The sequence below is a fragment of the Myotis brandtii genome, unplaced genomic scaffold (genome assembly GCF_000412655.1).
Source record: "Myotis brandtii unplaced genomic scaffold, ASM41265v1 scaffold215, whole genome shotgun sequence".
Classification (NCBI taxonomy): Eukaryota; Metazoa; Chordata; class Mammalia; order Chiroptera; family Vespertilionidae; genus Myotis; species Myotis brandtii.
The window spans coordinates 4911703-4930504 of record NW_005358043.1 but is presented as its reverse complement, the minus strand read 5'-3'; the positions used below and the strand labels follow the sequence as shown (position 1 = coordinate 4930504).

General features: G+C 37.8%; 1 protein-coding gene across 1 annotated transcript in view; it reads right to left on the bottom strand.

Moving 5' to 3' along the window:
* NEBL (nebulette) overlaps positions 1 to 9687 on the bottom strand; it is a 112049-nt gene extending 102362 nt beyond the window's left edge. Inside the window, exons 1-4 of the mRNA XM_014539379.1 lie at positions 9607 to 9687; positions 9445 to 9516; positions 2663 to 2767; positions 1403 to 1513 (exon numbers count right to left, since the gene is read on the bottom strand). Coding sequence (XP_014394865.1) covers positions 1403 to 1513; positions 2663 to 2767; positions 9445 to 9516; positions 9607 to 9687 — 369 coding nt within the window. The remainder of the gene's footprint in view (positions 1 to 1402; positions 1514 to 2662; positions 2768 to 9444; positions 9517 to 9606) is intronic.
* Between the last annotated feature and the right edge of the window lie 9115 nt (positions 9688 to 18802).

Below are 18802 nucleotides of genomic sequence, written 5' to 3'. Positions count from 1 at the left end.
TGGCCGGCAATTGAAGCTCGAGTGTCTGGTGTGGAAGGGCAGGTCCCAGCGGACCTCTAGGCCCTGGGCAGCACATGGGCCCCTGGGCCCCAGCGTCCCCCCCTCAGCACCTGGGAGCCAGGCGGCAGCCCCACCCCCTGCCACTGTCACTGGTCGCCGTCTGTGAGGTGATCGAGCCCCGCTCATACCCTCCTTGGGCTGGCACTGCTAGCTCACCTGCTCCACCATCCCGCCATGGTCCCACTCTCATCAGGGCCCATAGGGGCCGGCAGCGCCTCCACTACTGCCTGCTGCCAGCATCCTGTCACAGACGCCGCCATGTTCCACACTGCTCCCTGGTGGTCAGCACACATCATAGCGAGCAGTCGAACTCCCGGTTGAGAGGACTATTTGCATATTAGGCTTTTATTATATAGGACTAGAGGTCTGGTGCACAGATTCATGCACATTGAAAGTAAATTAATTAGAAGATGGCTGGCAGGGCTGGACTGGGCGAGACGGGCTGGATATGTCCTGGAGCCAAGTTCCAATGTTCCCTCCCCAGCCAGCCACACCTGGGGCAGCGCCTGGGCTCGAAGAGCATCTGTGGAGTGAGCGGGATCCCTCTGGCAGATGGGGTCCCTCAGCCTGGCCTGCTGGGATCAGACCCAAACCGGCAGTCCGACATCCCCTGAGGGGTCCTGGAGTGCGAGAGGGTGCTCTGCAAAGTTGCTGTCACTTGGCAGCTCCTGCATTGAGCATCTGCCCCTTGATGGTCAGTGCACGTCATAGCTACCAGCCGGTGGGCCGATAGGCCGGTTGCTTAGCCTTTTATATATATAGACTAGAAGCCCAGTGCAAAAAATTAGTGCATGGGGGTGGGGGGCGGGGGTGTGTGTCCCTCAGACCAGCCTGCATCCTCTCCAATCTGGGACCCCTCGAGGGATGTCTGACTGCCCGTTTAGGCCCGATCCCAGGTGGGCCTAAATGGGCAGTCGGACATCCCTCTCACAATCCAGGACTGCTGGCTCCCAAAGCTCGCCTGTCTGCCAGCGTGATTACCCCCTAACTGCTCCCCTGCTGGCCTGGTCACCCCCAACTGCCCTCTCCTGCCAGCCTGACTGCCCCTAAGTGCCCTACCCCGCTGGCCTTGTTGCCCCCAACTGCCCTCCCCTGCCAGCCTTGTCCCTCCCAACTGCCATCCCCTGCCGGCCTGATCACCCACAACTGCCCTCCCCTGCCGGCCATCTTATGTCCACATGGGGCAGCCATCTTGTGTTGGAGTGCTGGTCAATTTGCATATTACCTCTTTATTATATAGGATGTGGTACTCAAGATAAACAACTTTTTAAAATGCTGAATAATTTATATTAGGTTATCTTTTTTATCCACATAATTATCTAACAGTTTAGGGAAAGCACACCTTACTCTGAAGCTGTGTGACTTCTCTTGCGAAGACACTGTCAATTGTGGCTGGCATCTGCTTATAGAGAGAATTTGAGAGGTCCGCCTTAGTGGTACCTTTGTATTTTGCCTAGGGAGGGAAAAAAATAAAAAAAAAATAAGTAAACAGTCCTCTTTTTTACTGTGAATATTAAAAGTGAATAAAAAGAAACTTTCTTCAGAAACAGAATATAAAAATCTGAAGAGCATTTTAATCCTGGACCTGACAAACATCTTTTGAAGAAACACAAATCCAGTTTACCATGGAGAAAGCTTTAAACCAGACACACAAGAAAAAAAATGACTACTTAAACCATGTGCATTTCTAAACGTAAATCTATTTGTGCTTATCAAGAGTTTCATCTGTTTGATCAGTGAAGAAAAACTGGAGAGCAATGAGACATTTGAGTTGCTCCATAAGATACAAGTTGTTATGTCCTCCTGTCTAGAACCCGAATGCAGCCCTCAGTGGCTGGAGCGTCGGCCTGCGGACTGAAGGGTCCTGGGTTTGATTCCGGTCAAGGGCACATGCCCAGGTTGTGGGCTCAATCCCCACTAGGGGGCATGCAAGAGGCAGCCAATCAATGACTCATCATTGATGTTTCTATCTCTCTCTCCCTCTCCCTTCCTCTCTGAAATCAATAAAAATATATTTTTAAAAACAAATTCTATAGAACCTTAATGCAAAGAACAGAGCTCCTTTATTCAAATCTTCTTACCCTCCTACCAAGATAAGGGGGAGGAGTCTGTTTGCTTTTTCTTCACTCACACCTCATCTGCACTGTTCTAAGTGATCTCAGTCACTACTCTTAAAGAGAAACATTCATTCACCAATTCCTCTTGGGAAGATTAGGTTCAAAGTAACACAACAGAATGCCCACGTCCATGTTTTTGCTCTACTGTTAACTCCTTCAGGAAAACGAATAATTAAGAACATCAAGAATTCTTTCCTCTCTGAAATCAATAAAAATATTTTTAAAAAAGAAAATAATAATTCTATATAAATAAGAAAGGTTTGGAGTCAAAACACAGACACATAATAAAACACATCAACCATAGCCAGTAAAATATGTCAATTTACAATAGTTAATTGATAGTGCATAGAATTACAAAATTATATATTACCAACATTCAGTGGTGCTTTTGAAAATATTATTCTTCAACTTCAATGCACAGACTTTTATCTATATAAATATAAAAAGAATATGCAAGCCATTTTTGCCAGGTTTTGATCCCTTACCTCAGAAATAAAAGCACCAATATTTTTTACATGGTTTAGCATCGGAGTGTCGGTCACAAATGTACACTTGTCCTTAGATTTTTTATACTCTTCTCTATAATGGATCTAAAAGAGAGAATAATTCACATAAGAGGGAGACAAAAAAACAATTTCAGTGCTCTGGTGCTGAACAGAAGAATTAACATGAGAAAGTCCATTTTCTGCAGTAAATACTTAAATGTGGAATGATGCGCAAAATAAGCCAAATCAAATAAACTGGTATCCAGAACAGAACTGCAAAATGATGGGCATAATAAAGGAAGCCTTTTCTTTAGATTAACAAGGGTCCGGTTATCGTCAAGGACCACGTGTGTTGAACCCACAATGATGATGATTCCTGCTGCCCAGTTTGTAACTTTTAAGCCACTGACCTTATCAGTGAAGCCTATGGTCAAACAGAAATATAGCTGCCTACCTCTAGGTTTAAAACAAGGAGTCATCAGGACAGATGAAACCATTTAAGAAGGAGAGGCAGAAATTAAACAAATGAAGATTAGTATTATATTAGCATCATTACCTAGACCCACTGGATTAGAGGAAGGGACTTCAATTATGGTCACCATGGGTTTCCTGTTACTAATTAATTCCACTCAAACTTATCCAATTTATGAGCACCATAGGCCTCCCATCCTCCACCCCTTCCTCAACAAAAATAGAACCTGCCCAGAAAGTTTGCCACATGGCTGAGATTATTCCAGAACGCCCCCTTGCTGTGAATAAGCAGATGAGCAAGGAAAAGATCAGAGAGGCTTTGCTGAGCATGCTCATTTCTCCACTTGTACTCACTAGTAAAATGAGTCACTCCTTTTTTTTCTTGGACAGAGGCCAGAATTGCTATTCTGGAGAATGACCCCGCATAGAAACAGGAGCCAAAAAAAAAGTTAGGAATTATGGAGAAGGACCTAAAATGGAATCCCACTATCACACTAACTGCAGCCCAATCTGAAAACTGGGGAGGCAAAATCTACGACTAGTTGAGAGGACGAAGGTATTTGCTAAAAGTTATATCACCCTGTAATAAAGTCATGTTTATCTACCCAACACTATAAATACTTAGGCTGAAAAAAATGTCCCATGGTCTTCCTAATTATAGCCTAAAAGTAAAGTTTAATTCTATATACTCCCTGGTCCTTAAAGGACATGACTAATACTGATGTTACACACAAACATTACATAGGGATTTTACCACATGCAAACCTGATTTGAAGGGCATTATTTGACTGTAACCAGATATGAACATACTAAGCAATGTTATTTCAAAATACCATATTTCACTGCTGTGACTTTTAGATATTATACGCCTACCACATTAAACATTTGCTTTATTCATGAAATCAACATTAGAACATATTTATCTTATCTGAGCACTAAATTACTTTTTTTTTTCTTCTCAGAGATTAGCCATAATTTTAGGTCTCTGCAAATCACCCTCCTCAATCACTAGTAATTAAACCGTTAAAGGCAGTATGATAAATAGCAGGCTATTTTGATCATAGGGAGAGGGGGAAAAGTACCCCTGTTATATAATAAGTGTGAGAGAAAATAACCTGTCATTAGGCTTAAGTCTGCCTCATTATTTTTATCTTCCACCACCATCTTTCCCTCTCACATCCACATTCTTCTCTGCAGTGGTATGTGTGAGGGCCACGGGCTTCCTGATAAGCTCTGACCTGAGCAGAATGTTCAGGAAGGCAGCAGGGATAAGGGTGAAGTACTTACTTCCCTTGCTATGCAGGCAAATAGTTCAGAATTAAGTGTAGTCTCCATTCCTTACTTTGTCCTTTATTTAAAAGATATAAACACACACACACACACACACACACACACACACACACTTCTAATTTCTAATGAATTATATAATACTAGAGGCCCAATGCATGAAATTCGTGCAAGGGGCTCGGCCCTCGGAGCCCTGGCTTCATCCGGAAGGTCATCCAGAAGGTCGTTCAGCCGTCAGTCTAATTAGCATATTACACTTTTATTATTATAGATGAATAGCAATAGCATATTTTCTTAAATTTTTATGTAAAAAAGTCACATATTAGTAGTCTTCCTATTCAAGGAGAAGACAGATGAAACTGTACCAATGAGGGACACAAAATCTTCAGTAAAATAACAATCACTGAGCAGATAGCCATTTCCTAATACAACCATGTATATATTCCTAAGACAAGCATGGCTCTGTCTCTTAGGTGGATTGGCTGTCCAACCCCTGTCTTTCTTAATAACAGAGCCCAAATGTATTTATGAGAGTAGCCAGACCTCTCCCCCAGCCACAGAGTACAAATTGCTCTAAGCCAGGCAGGGTTTTCTCAGTCCCCTTGGCTAGTGATTGGCCTGGAAAGGCCAGGTGCCCAGCAGTGTTCTGGTGTTTCTGGTGTAAAGGGAGAGACTTGCTGGCATAGCCCTTTGCCACATAACCCTTCCACCTTTTTCCTTCCCTTGTCACAGGGACTCAGCAACAACAATGGTGTCACAATACGACCTGAAGCCACCATACTAATTTTAGTATATGTGCTGCCGAAGCGAGCACAACCACCATGCTAATTTTGACAGAGCAGAAGAAAAGGAATCTAAGAAACTAATAGCATCAAATATGCCAAAACTGGACCCCCCTACCTCCAGCCTTCACATGTGAAAAAAATAAATACCCATTTGTTAAACCTCTGTGCCAGGGTTTTCCTGTTACTTGCAACCTTCTGTACTCATAACCAAAACAGCATCCAAGTTACATTCTGACTGAGAAAAAAAGGGAAAGTTGATGATTTAATGATCATTAAGATGACCAAAATATTCACTTTCTGCTTTGACCTCACCCATTAGTCCCACCATGTCTCAACCACAATGAGAGTTAAATTACATCAGTAGTGCTCCCTCCTCCTCTCCCAGTTTCTTTCATTTTAGTATGAGATTAGCTAATGGCTGAAAGGGGATGACAGATGTAGAAACGTTTGAGGATATTTCCTTTTACAAGCATTCTTAACAAAAGTACCTAGAAAGTCTTTTCACAAATGGAGCCATATTGCTAAAGGCAGGAAACCCTGGACGAAAGAACCAGGGCTCCATTGCTATTTGTAACGGGTGCTCCCAGCCAAGGCTGCTCTCTCGGTTCTCTAAGTACATTCAGAGCTTTCTCTGGAGGGGAAACCACGAATCTAATGTTTTCAGCATTGAAAGGACTTGCCCACAACACACAAAGCTCATTTGCCTGGAAACTGTTCTTTCTCCTGCATTGTAGATTATCACCCTAAAAAGGTTTCAACCAAAACACTGAGTCAGAGGCTTCATGCAGATGTGGCCAAACTTGCCCTGCAGAGACTTTATGCCTAATTTATAAGAAACATACAAAAGCTCACCTAGGTTACCCTAATATTTTTAAGTCCACGTGACAAAAGGCCTCTAGATCCATGCTTCTGACTGCTCAACCTAGTCAATAGGTTTGATTTATTCAAGGGATTGAGTAGACAGTTGACCAACAGGCTGAATAACAGAGAGGGGCTAAATGAGAAGCATGACTTGGTTAACAGAAGAAGAGAAGAGGCTGTCTCGGAGGCCAGGTGCTGTCTTCTAGGTTGGGAAGTGAGTTATGCAGAAGAAAACCCCACAACATGAGCAGGGAAAGTGCAAAGCAGAAACTAGGGAGGGCAAAGAAAACTTGAAAAATGCCTCATTCTGATCCTCAGGGTGAAGCCGCCTGATCTGGAAAATGGAGAATTCTAAACAGTGCAGGCCTCCCAGGGCTTCTCTAGACCAATCTGATTTACTATATTAATAAATTATCTGGCAAGGACATGATACAGCAAGTCTGCAGGTCTGCTGGTGACCCCAAGCTCTCAGGGAGCGTGAAATGTCAAACTAAAGGAGCTGAAATGGGGAAGCTCACAAAGGGCCATGCCAGAGGGCAGACAGCTACACATGACATTCTTTCCTAGCAAGGTGAAAATCATTCAAACTACTATGAAAAGTTGATGAGCCCTAAGCAGTCAGAAATTAGGATTGAAACTGGCTGAGAAAGATGTCCTACAAAGGTTGTTCTAATAGCTCTCTGTAACCCCAAGTCCAAGATACCCTAACTATCATCACAAAGGGTACATGGAGCAAAAGGAAAGATCGCCCCACCCTGCCCATACTAGTAACCCCAGGCCATCCATATTTGGACTGCTGTGCACAGATCTGCTTATCACACCCCAATAAACACATTCAAGATCTAGAAGAGGTCCAAAGAGAAACAGTTAGAATGATAATGAAGGCAATATAGAAAGGCTACTATATAAAGATAAACCTGTAAAACAACCCATGAAGCAGACTGACAAGTGGCTCTGGACTTAGCTAGACCTAAGCCTAAATTTTGTCCCCACCCCTAACTAGCCAGGTAGTCTTGGGCTAGACAATCTTGCACCAGCTCTGAACTGAGGCTCATCGAACCAATAACAGAGTACAATAATGTACGTGGAGTGCCTCGCACAGGGCAAGAGAGGAAGGACATCATGTTGGCCATGACTTGGGAGTCGGACTTTGTTTCAAATCCCAGGTCTGTGGCTCACTAGCTATGTAATTTGATCAAAAGAATGTAAGGCTGCTTCTTAAAGCTTCAGTATGTAGTATTCTACCGAGCAGGCAAGTAACACACCAAATTCTCTTGGTGACAGAGGCTGCAGACAGACTTCCTTCAAACAAACAAAAAGGCTCAGGTAAATACATGATTCCCCTTTGGGATATAATGAATTAGAAAACAAAACTAAGGGACTTGAAGGTTGGTCTTTAAATCAAATTAGAGACTAGGGAAAGACAGGCGTACTGAATTAAATGTGGACACTAACAGATGGGCACTGTCAGAGGCATATTGGAGACTTGACTGGAACTCCATCTAACTCAGTGTGTCAACTCATCCATTTTATATGTGTTTTAGTTCTGTAATTAATGCAACCTCAAATACACATTTTAGACAACCATTTAGTCATGCAGACAATATAATAGAGATAACTTCAAATTTAAGTTCATCTGCTCCATATAAAAACATTGGTAGTGCCCTGATTGGTGTGAATCAGTTGCATCAAAAGGTCACTGGTTCGATTCCTGGTCCGGGCACATGTCCAGGTCTTGGGTTTGATCCCCGGTTGGGATGTGTGAAGAGGCAATCAATTGATTTTTCTCTTTCACATGGATGTCTCTCTCTCTCAAATCAATAAAAAACATATTTTTTAAAAAGTACTTCCTCTTTAAAAAATCTATAATAATGAAAGGGTAATATGCTAATTACACCGGACATCTGCCGGATGTCATTCTGGACATTCTTCCTAATGAAGCTGGAGCCGGATGGAAGCCAGCCCAGGTCCCGGGTGCCTGCCAGCAGCTGGAGGAAGGAAGGCCTACTCTTGCACGAATTTTCATGTATCGGGCCTCTAGCAAATGAATAAAAGGATTGGTAGTGTTTCTATTACTAATATCAGTATAAAAATTAATAATAACGGTAAGAAAAACTGCATGGAAATCTAGAGTGAGAGATAACACAGCAGTGTAGCTAAGAGAGAGTGTTTTGTGTTTAAGTCCCCACTGCCTTACTGTGTGACCCAGGAAAGTTACTTGGCCTCTCTGAGCCTTTGCTTCCTCACCTCTAAAATGGGAAAAACAACACAGCCTACCTCATAAGCTTCAATGCCTAGCACATAGCATTCAATAAATCTTAACTATTGCTGATATTATTTTTATTTCAGTATTATTACAGTTTACAACAAACTGTCACATATAGTAGCTTATAACTATTATTAAATAATGGCACTAAGAAATAATTATGTCACATGTCAAGTATATGGGAAGGGGTATGATTTCCACCATCCTTTGGCTCTTTCTGACAAATTTTTGTCACAAGGCAATTTTCTGACAACTTTTTTAATGAGGATCATCTAAATTCTTATTCCTAGTGAGCAATACTTTTCCTGTGCCTCTAGAATTTTAGTTTAATTATTGACTGTAAAAATATATAAATATGAGTGAATTCTACAATTCTATGATTCCCTTGAAATATATAAACTGATTCCAATTAATAAAAAAGTCACAATAAAAATGCTCCTTTTCATTACTATCATCATTATCATCTAGTCTGGAGTTCTTAACATGTAGCTCAATTATCCATAAATTCTAAACTGGAAATCAACATTATATGCACATAGATATTATATGCAATTTTTTTGGTTTGAAAAACTACTGCATTCATCATATTCCTCAAAAGGCCCCCAAATGCTTTTTAAAAAATCATTCATTTATGTAGAGATTTTTCTAAAACATTTCACATCATTACAAAATTAAATATTTACAAATTGTAAAGGCTTTGGGTTCTCAAAGGAATATGCTCTGAATTCGTGAGTTCACTTTACTGTAGATTATCTTTAAGGGATTAAATTTAGGAAACCTTTATAAAGCACTGATTATACAAAAGAAGTAATGTACAGAGTATTAACTTTTTTGTTTCCTTTCTTAAATGAAATTCCTATTGCCAGAATGACCAAAATCCATAAGAAACAGGATTCTGGATTAAGAACACAAAGTCCTGCTCCCACAGAAATTCTCTGTATGGGTGACCTTGGAGAAATTACCTAAAATTTCTAGACTCAGTTCCATGATCTGGAAAACAACCATGTTTTAATAGGTGGTTCCAGGGTTTTCTTTCCAGCTCTATGATTCTATGGCATAATAGTCTACGACACACAATGCAAAATGAGACAAAAATTTCTTAAGCCACTTACATCACTAATGAGTTCGGTGCATTTTCTGGCCAATTCCATGCTCAGGTCTTCAATAACAGGCTTAAAGAATACCTGTCCAGAAAAAGAAGGAAAGGAGACAAACTTCTAATCACCAGCTTACAGGAACAGATAACCTTCTTCAGCAGGTGCTTGCACACTCACCTTGTCTTCTTCATTTTCTTCTTCCTCTGCTTTTTCCTCTTCAGTTTCACCCTTTACATCCTCATACATAGGGACCCTCATTTTTACTCCCTCTCGCTATATGTATGTATATTGTTTTACTTCTCTAATGTAGCATCTGTTTATGTATATGGCACCCTTGAGATCTTAGCATCTCTGGCGTTCTGGCAGAAATGACCTTGCCCAGGCCTCCTCCCTATTTAGCTCACACTTCACTCTCCTTATCATAACTGTGTGTGAGTGGATGGAACAGAATCCCGGAGGTGGACCAGGGCTAGCCTCCTAAGGGGAAATAACATTTCAACGAGCAAAATTCAGTTTTATGAACATTCAAGTCAGCATTTTTTTTAAACTAAGAAATTCAAAAAAGACAACTTATTTATTTTACTCTATTTCAATTCATTCATAAAAGAGTTTAAAAAAGACTTCAAGATTCTGGGAAAAACCACTCAGCTTTAACACTCAAGATAGCACAGTCAGAAGCCTGTTATCTCAAAGAATTCCTCAACTCTTTCTAAATAAAGCTTTCACTAGAATGTCAGACATATCTCTGATTTGGTATAGTGAATCTGGATCATTCAAACTCATTTCATTAACCTAAGTTAAATTTTTTATGAGATATAAACGTACTTGTCACATTCTTAAAAGTACTTTAAATTAGCTGATTAAAGGCTAGTAATTTATTATGAAAAGCTCTTTGAACCCTTCAGAGAATCTATTCCGAGTTAATTATAACTGTTAATCCTATATTGCTATTGTATTATTTTAATTGTAAATATCATTAAACCTGAGAAGTTGCAGTTAACATAGGTTGATATATCATTTAAGAATTCTAGAAACAACATTGTTTCAAAAAATAATAATCATTTCTTTCAATTCTTCCCATGGTGTCAATTTTTACAAATTTGATAGTTATTTTTATATTCTTCAAAACATACTACACACCCAGAAAAGTTTGGAAAAATAAACTACAACAATACTTATAATGTGGTATGTGTCATCGGTTATATAATTAAAAATGTATTTTTCAAAACAAACCCTTTCATGTCAATTTAGGCAATTATAAGATTCTATCCAACTCATAATTTATCAATTTGGTTATTTAAATCATAGGATAAATTAATACTTATACAGCAATCGCAGATAAGCACTGGACATAAAAATACCTTATGGTGAATAATTAAACTAATTATACAAAATATAACTTCATTAAAAAATAATACATCGTTTAAATAGCTAAGTATAATGTTATTTTCTCTTGGTATCAAATCTAGTTTTAAATTTAGTTTTTAAAATGCCTTAGCCTTGCCTAAATTAAAACTTCTGACAAGAAAAAATTCTACATGGTCATCATGTGTAAATAATTTATCAAACTGTGTTCCATGAGGCTAAAGTTCCATAGAACACTCTAAAGGAGAAAAGGGAATTTCTTAAACATGTTTGGGGAAACCTGTACACTAATTTCTACCCCTGCCACTAAAGAGCCACACAGCATAATGACACATTAGAAACTCTGAGAAGACTCACAACCAAGAAAAGTATTTGTTTGCTTAACCCAGCATTTCCCAAACAATGAAATCCTGTCCATCAAATCTATTCTAACCTTCTTACCTACCTATTTATTAATGCTATCTGATATTCCAGAAAACTAACATTCTTCTGTGAAATAGTACTTAGGGTAACTGTTCTATTCTAAAAAAAAGTAATGTGTCCTAGAAGACTCATTGGTCTTTTCATGAAACAATTTTTGATACAGGCTAACTTAATGGCACCATATATCCTGCTTATCTGCAAAATACCAAGAATACTGAATTTGGAAAACTTAACTTTAAAATAACAGCCCTGTCATGCCAGTGTAGAAAATTCTATAAGGAAATTCTCCTCACATTAGAGAGGAGAATATGGGTTCTGACTGATTCCCTCAAGTCCTCTGCCAAAATCTATACTACAGAAGATCGATTCCATTATCTTTATTTGGAAATATGGAAGAGCATTTTCTATAAGCTTTTCTTGCAAACTTCTAGTGGTGTAGGGGAAAAAATCTTGCCACAGCTGCCTAAAATTCACCTCTTGGCTATTGTTTGAGGTGACAATACTTGCATTGCTCATGATGACATCTATTCACCATGGTGAATTACCTTCATCATACTTCTGGTGAATTACCTTCATTAGACTTCAATGGCTGCTTTTTCTCATTTCCCATCATGTAATAAGTTCTCAATGACTCTTCACTGTGCTGGAAGAAAATAATTTGTTGAGATTATATACAAACATTATGAAAGCAAAACCAAACACCATATGTGAACATAAATTTTCCATTTGAGATATTAGAATCAAAATTTTTAAGCCACGGAGAACCTTAAGAAATCAATCCTACTAAAGCCCTCTTTTTTACAGAGGACAAAATTATGATCAAGAGAAATTATTTGTTTCACTCAGAAAATTATTCAATGGGGCATTAGGACCAGAATTTAACTAGAGCCCTAAGTCCATGCATTCAAGTAAGTGTGTTATACCAGGCACTGTGCTTGGTGTCAGAGATGCAGTGGTGAGTAAAACACACTTAGTACTAATATAAGATAGGGAATAAGAAACGCATCATTCAAAACTTGCTGGAGGAACCCCTTAATGGATTGTTTGGAGAGCTAGACACATTAGTACTTTTGATTGAATGCATTTTTCCTTTCACCTATAGATATAATACAAAATTCATGTAAAGTTTTCTCTAAAACATTTTAAACCCTGCACTTTATCACAGCAGAGCACTCTTGTCAATAGCTTCAAAATGTCACTTGGGGAATAAGAAGAAAGTGTTATTCATGGATAGCTATCACGTTTCAATAGTCCCTATCATCCGCTTTAAAAAAATAAATATTATATTTTAATACATATTTTCACCGTAGGGAGTCCCAAAAGGAAAATTCTGTATAGTTGCTAATCCCTATTACTTAGTGAGCATTTCATTTTATGTAATGTACTCTTTGCATTAATACTCTATCCATGCCCTGATTCAGAATGAGGATCACCTTACTCATAGCCAGATCCCCTACTTCCAGGACTGGCTCTCTCATATCTTCTAGGACAAATTATTCAATCCCTCTCTGCCTCTCATTGAGAATCAGTTCTGAGTTGAGGAAAACTTACAGAGATAAACTGATTTTTTTTTCAGAGGGGGGTGAATGGCGGTAGAAGAGGGCATAGAGAGGATAAAGGGTAATGGAAAAAAGAAAAAAAAAAGGATGCTTTTATTCATTTCAACAATTCAGCTTTGCAGTAAAAGACAAGAAAGCAACTGTGAGCTAAAGCCCATATTTGCATTAGTACCAGTCAATGGAAGAAGACAAAATAACTTATTTTTAATTATATTCAAGGTGTTTGTCCTATTAATGTGAAAGTTAAACATGCAAAAATCAATTTCACTGATGAAATATTACTTTCCAGCATATTAGAAAAAGAAATAAGATTACTCCAGATATAAAAAAATTAATTCACCAGTTCTTATTATAAAACATTCACTGTAAATGGTTAGGTGAGAGAGGATTCAGTTCATCTGACTTGTTTCTCTGCTTTCCTAGTCTTTCACATACTCAATTTTAGTTGCCTTGGTTTTTGGTTTTTATTGTGGTTTTCTTGTTGCTGTTATGTTTGTTTGCTTGTTTGTTTTTATGACTACCTCCCAGAAGGTTCTCAGTTGAATTCCTGGTTATTTTACTTTTGCTTCATGTAGCTCCCCATCATTTGGCATCTGTCCAAAAGAGAACTTTACTAATAGATGGGGGGCGGGGATGGAAGCATGGTATCATTCCTTAAAACAAGAAAAGTAAGCTCTCTAGAGCAACTTGTCTTCTTTATAAAAGAGTTCTGCTTAATATTAGCTCCATCTATTTTTACAGTTTACATTCATTAAGCCTATCTTATTTCTAATAGCTATTTCATTACTGTTTGTTAAGTAGAAATCAAAAGAATTCAAAGCAACTTGGATAATTGTCACCTTTACCAATTATGCCATTAAAATAAGATTTAATAGAGTGTTTGTCTGTGTTCCTATTCCTGTCTTCACAAATATAGATCCTACTTACAAATGAAACCCACACATCTAACTTGGTATTGGGGGAGTAGGAGAACAAGAAACTGCAAATAACTTTTGACATAACAATTTCCAGGTTGGTTGTGTTTGGGATCCAAAATTAAAAATATGTACTCTTCTAGATATACTGACAGGAAAAAAGTATTCTTATTCGGAGTCTACATTAACATAAGCACCCAGTAGACTGAAGGACATTGGTCTAATTTGCTACTTACTTGAGATATTAGTTCAGCTTTAATAACAATGAGGTTAAAACCACAATCACTTCCACAATCCTGCACACTAAGAGAAAAGAAGCTCATGGTTTGAGTAGCCTCTATGTGGCCTGTAACCAGAACTAAAGGACCAGGCAGGATCAAACAGTTTGGCTATCCTCAAAGCATCCCTCTTCTGAAGTTTTGTGTGAGATGTCAGGAAAAATTGTAAAAGACTCTGAAACTAGCAAATAATAATAATAATCATCATCAGAAAACATTACCTGGTGTCTTATCTGGTGTTACCTTCTGGCTAATTTGGCCTTTCACTGTCTTTGAACAATTTTACAACCCTTTAAATTGTTAATAACTGATAACAATGCTATGATGCTTTATCCACAAAAATGAAAGTTGTTTCCTGGGGAAAGCAATTGGTTACTGCCTTATTGATATATCCTTTGGACATCTATTTATAAATTCGGCATTCCTTATTACTCATTTATGTGTGGTTCTTCAAATTCACCTTTGAACCAATTTTAACATCTTACTGGTACCCTAATTAATTAATGAGTTAAGATCTTTAAAACATGTTCATTTTATGTTTTTTGAGAATCAGGACTTCACAATTTTTAAAAAAAATCCTTTCACAGATACAAATGATTTAATTATCCTCTCTCCTTTCCTTTAATGTTCAGCAAAAAATAGAAAGGGAGAAAGAATTCCATAAAGCCCAATTCTCTCTATTGTAAACATAGCTGCAACAATTCTTGTTGTTTATTGAAATTAGCTTTTTGTTTTGTTTTCAGGTCTGATCTCATTTGACTATTGGCAAATGCCACATGTGTGCTAGTGTATATGTACATTCACACAATATACCCATACACAGAACACACACACACACACACACACACGCTCAAGCAGAGTTAATTCACCACAGATGCCAGTTCCCTTTTGAAAAGTGCACAAGGCTTCAGTAAATGCAAAGACTTAATTACTTCTCACATCTGGAAAAACTTAAATATGAGAGTGGATTTATTGAAGAAGCTCTTTGCTTGGCTGTCAACACCATATCAGGAGCCAGAGAGAGCAAGCTTGATCAGTGCTGGCAATCCTTTAACCCTTCAGAGAGAGATGTTCTACTAATTAATTCATTTCATGTCCTTCTTACATGATTTATGAATTTTATGAAAACACAGAAAAGTAAATAATTTCCTAGTAATTTACATAGAAAAACTATTTTTGTCATGTTTCCAGGGGGTGGGAGGGAATCATATATTGAATTTTGAAAATAATGAGAAAGTCCTATATTTAAGAAAAAAACAGGAAAGGCTTTTGGGGTTGTAGAGCATACGGAATAAAGACACAGAACAATAACTTATGTAAACACACACAAAATTAGGCAGTTCAGCTCTTTATGGAGGAAGTGTAATGTTTCTAAAAGGGAAGTATTTATATGAGATAATAGCAAGATTTAAGCGAAACTAAGGAATGAGATCTTCCCCTTATGTCAGAATTAAGTAAAGTGATGGTGTAGAGGGAGGGCATCCAAAGAGCATTGGTGAGAGCCAGAAACCAGAGTTGGAGGAGCCCAAAGTTCAATGTTAGTGGTGCATAAATGGAGAGAGATGAGGACAGCAGAACATCAGTAGCTTGAGGAAGCCATTGTGAACCAGGAATCCTTTACAAATAACACAGTTCCTGGTCAATTAACTATGAAAACAGTGGTTCTACAGCTACTCAATCCCCTTCATAGGCCTTGAATTTAATTTTTACTCCATATTATCATTAGCCAATTGAAATACTCCTCATGTATCTGTAATACCATTGTAATTAGCTAGTTATTAATAATAGGAAAGGCGCAAAAAGGAGGCCAGACATCAAAAGCATAGCCATTTTGGGCAGCTTCACCAGGAAGCTGCAATTTCACACTCCCCAGGAAACCACCAGCCCATTCCCTGCAGGTCACTGGGGGTAGAGGTCCAACAAAGGGGAAGATGGGCACATGTGCAATGAGTTGGGGTGACACAGGGAAAGTGCCTGTCAGTCAAGCCTGGGGGACCATGGATTGGCTAGAGTAGGAAGGGCCATTGCAAGCCCGTGAAAATCTGGTTTTGCTCCTGCCCATGTTCCCTCCATAACCACATGGCCCATGGTCATGTGGACCCTGCATGCAATGGACTGATGGACTGCAGCAGGAAACACAGACTAAGCTAGCCCAATGCTGGATTGGACTATGCCCTCACATAGAACGAAAACTCTGGACACTGGCTTTTAGCTCTGCTGAAAGCAAAATGGGATTTATTCTATGGTGGGACTGAGGGAAATGGGACTTTGGAAACTCAGGAGTTTGATTCCCCAGAAATAAGGTGTTCTACAATATCTCATCTTCCTGTGGGAATCTCCGAAAGTTCATTTTCTTGAGATATCGTAAGAAGCTCACTGCCACTAGCAACCGGTGGAGATCTCCCCACCAATAACATCTGGACTTTACGAAAACTCCAAGTGAAGAAATTATTCCCAGGTTTATTAGTCTAGTGAAGAAAACATTCAAGGGACGTTCATTTGTTTTATGTATATCCAGAAATAAATAAAATTTATGTTAAATGTATTTATAATATAAGTTTAACACTTCTACAAAATTACAATTATATTATTGAAATGTACCTATTTTTTCTACTTTTTTTTTCTAAATAAGTTATATTAAAATTTCTACTTGTACCTTACTATATTTAAGTCCCCTAAGGATTTCTTCTATCCTGAAATCATGATTTCATTATAGTTTAAGCCAGGGGAAACAACACAAATGATGCTCACAATTCAGAACTTTTGAAGCACTAATTTCTCAGTCTTATTTCAATTGTTTCCACTGAGTTTTTCATGTGTAACATGTATTGGTCGTAATTTCTCTCTAAGGACTCTATCTTTTTTATTATTTGATTTGTGTGTCTATCTTCATTCATTTCACAAATATTTCTTGTGTGCCTTCTATGTGCCAGGAGCTATTTTAATCTCTTCATATAATTCATGAAATAACCAATAAAAATACCTAGCCATCTCTCCTATTTCAATCATATATTCATTTATCAAATATTTGTTGAGCATATACTTTATGCCATATACTATACTAAGTTTTATATATCCAGTATATTTCAGATACTGAATATACATACAAGAGATAGTCAATATTGACCACTTTATTCAGTTAAAAATATGTATTTTCTTAGACTGATAAAGTTTGTTGGATTAGTAAAAGCTGTATTTTCAAAAAAGTAACAGAATATTTAAAAAAACACTTCATCATTATTCAAATTATTTTATAAATATCAATTTTCTATCCTATTTTATACCCTAATTATGTCTACAGATGGTTTTCTCCATCCATATTTTCTCAAATTGTGTTGCAAAATTTCCTTCATAATTCCAATATGCTGGGCTTATTTTTAATTTGCTTATAAAGTGAGATCCCTCAGGCAACATCTATCTAAGATTTTTTAATTATTTCAGAAATCATTTTCTGGAGCAGCTCTGTCCAGTAGAAATATAATGTGAGCCACATAAGTTATTTTAAATATTTTAGTTACCACATTAAAAAAAGAAAAAAAAGAAACAGCCCTAGCCCATATGGATCAGTAGTTAAAGTGTCAGCCTGCTCACCAAAGAATCACAGGTTCAATTCCCAGTCAGGGGCTCATACCTGGGTTGCAGGTTCAATCCCTGGTCCCAGTGGGAATGGTGAAGGAGGCAACCAATCGACGTGTCTCTCTCACATTGATGTCTCTCTCTCTCTCTCTCTCTCTCTCTCTCTCTCCCTCTCCCTCTCCCTCTTCCCCTCCCCCCACTCTCTCTGAAAAAAAAGAAACAGATTAAATTGATTTAAATGATATATTTAACTCAATATATTCAAAATATTACCTTTCACCATGTGATCAATGTAAAAAGTACTGAGATTTTACATTTTTTAAATACTGAGTGTTTGAAATCCAGTGTGTTTTAATTTTACCCTCACAGCACATCTCAATTCAGAGAAGCCATATTGGATAGTGGCTACCATAGTAGACAGTGAGCTATACAGTAATGCTGTAAGACTGGACATCATTAGCAAGTTTTCATTTTGGTAGTATATACATCAAATGTGGGAAAATACATTTAAAATTAAACTTCTTAAGATGAGAATTTCAGATTCCTAATCAATAATTAAACAATAAAAACTATAATCTATTTTAGTTTCCACGCTTATCTAAATCAGAATCCTCTGTATAGGAATGTACTTCATTAAAGGTTTAAATTGTTATTATAAATAATAAATTAACTCTTTAAATTGTGTTTTAATTAATTTCACCAAAGGTGTATGCAAAATGCTATCGTGTTTCATTAATGAGAATGACATATTTAAAATCCCAGCAATTTTCAGGATAAATATTCACTTTTTAATTATCTACCTAATAAGTAGATAATTATATGAGTGAGTAATAGGCATTCACTCTTAATTTCTCTAAATAGCGCAAAATCCAAATAGTGAAATACCCTCCACTGTTACTCCCCTTTTAACTCATATAATCCAATTTAAAACACACCAGCAATTTGCTCATCAATTTGGCTAGGTAAATCCTTTAAAACCAAGCTGTAAAGCAATGTCACAGTGAATTATGAGATTTAATAAAGAGGCTGATGGATCATTTAAAGAACCTCAGTGTTTTGCTGAAATAAGATTTTTCTATTAAAAGCCTTAAATTTTGAAATACTCAACAGGAAAGATCTTCAGCAGTGAGGGGAAACATATCTATATTTCTGTTCTACAGACGACTTTAGCTTGTTTCCTTGATGGAACCAATAAAATGATTTTTTTTTAACTTCAAGGATTTTTAATAACATCCAAATGCAACGAAGTTCTTTTAAT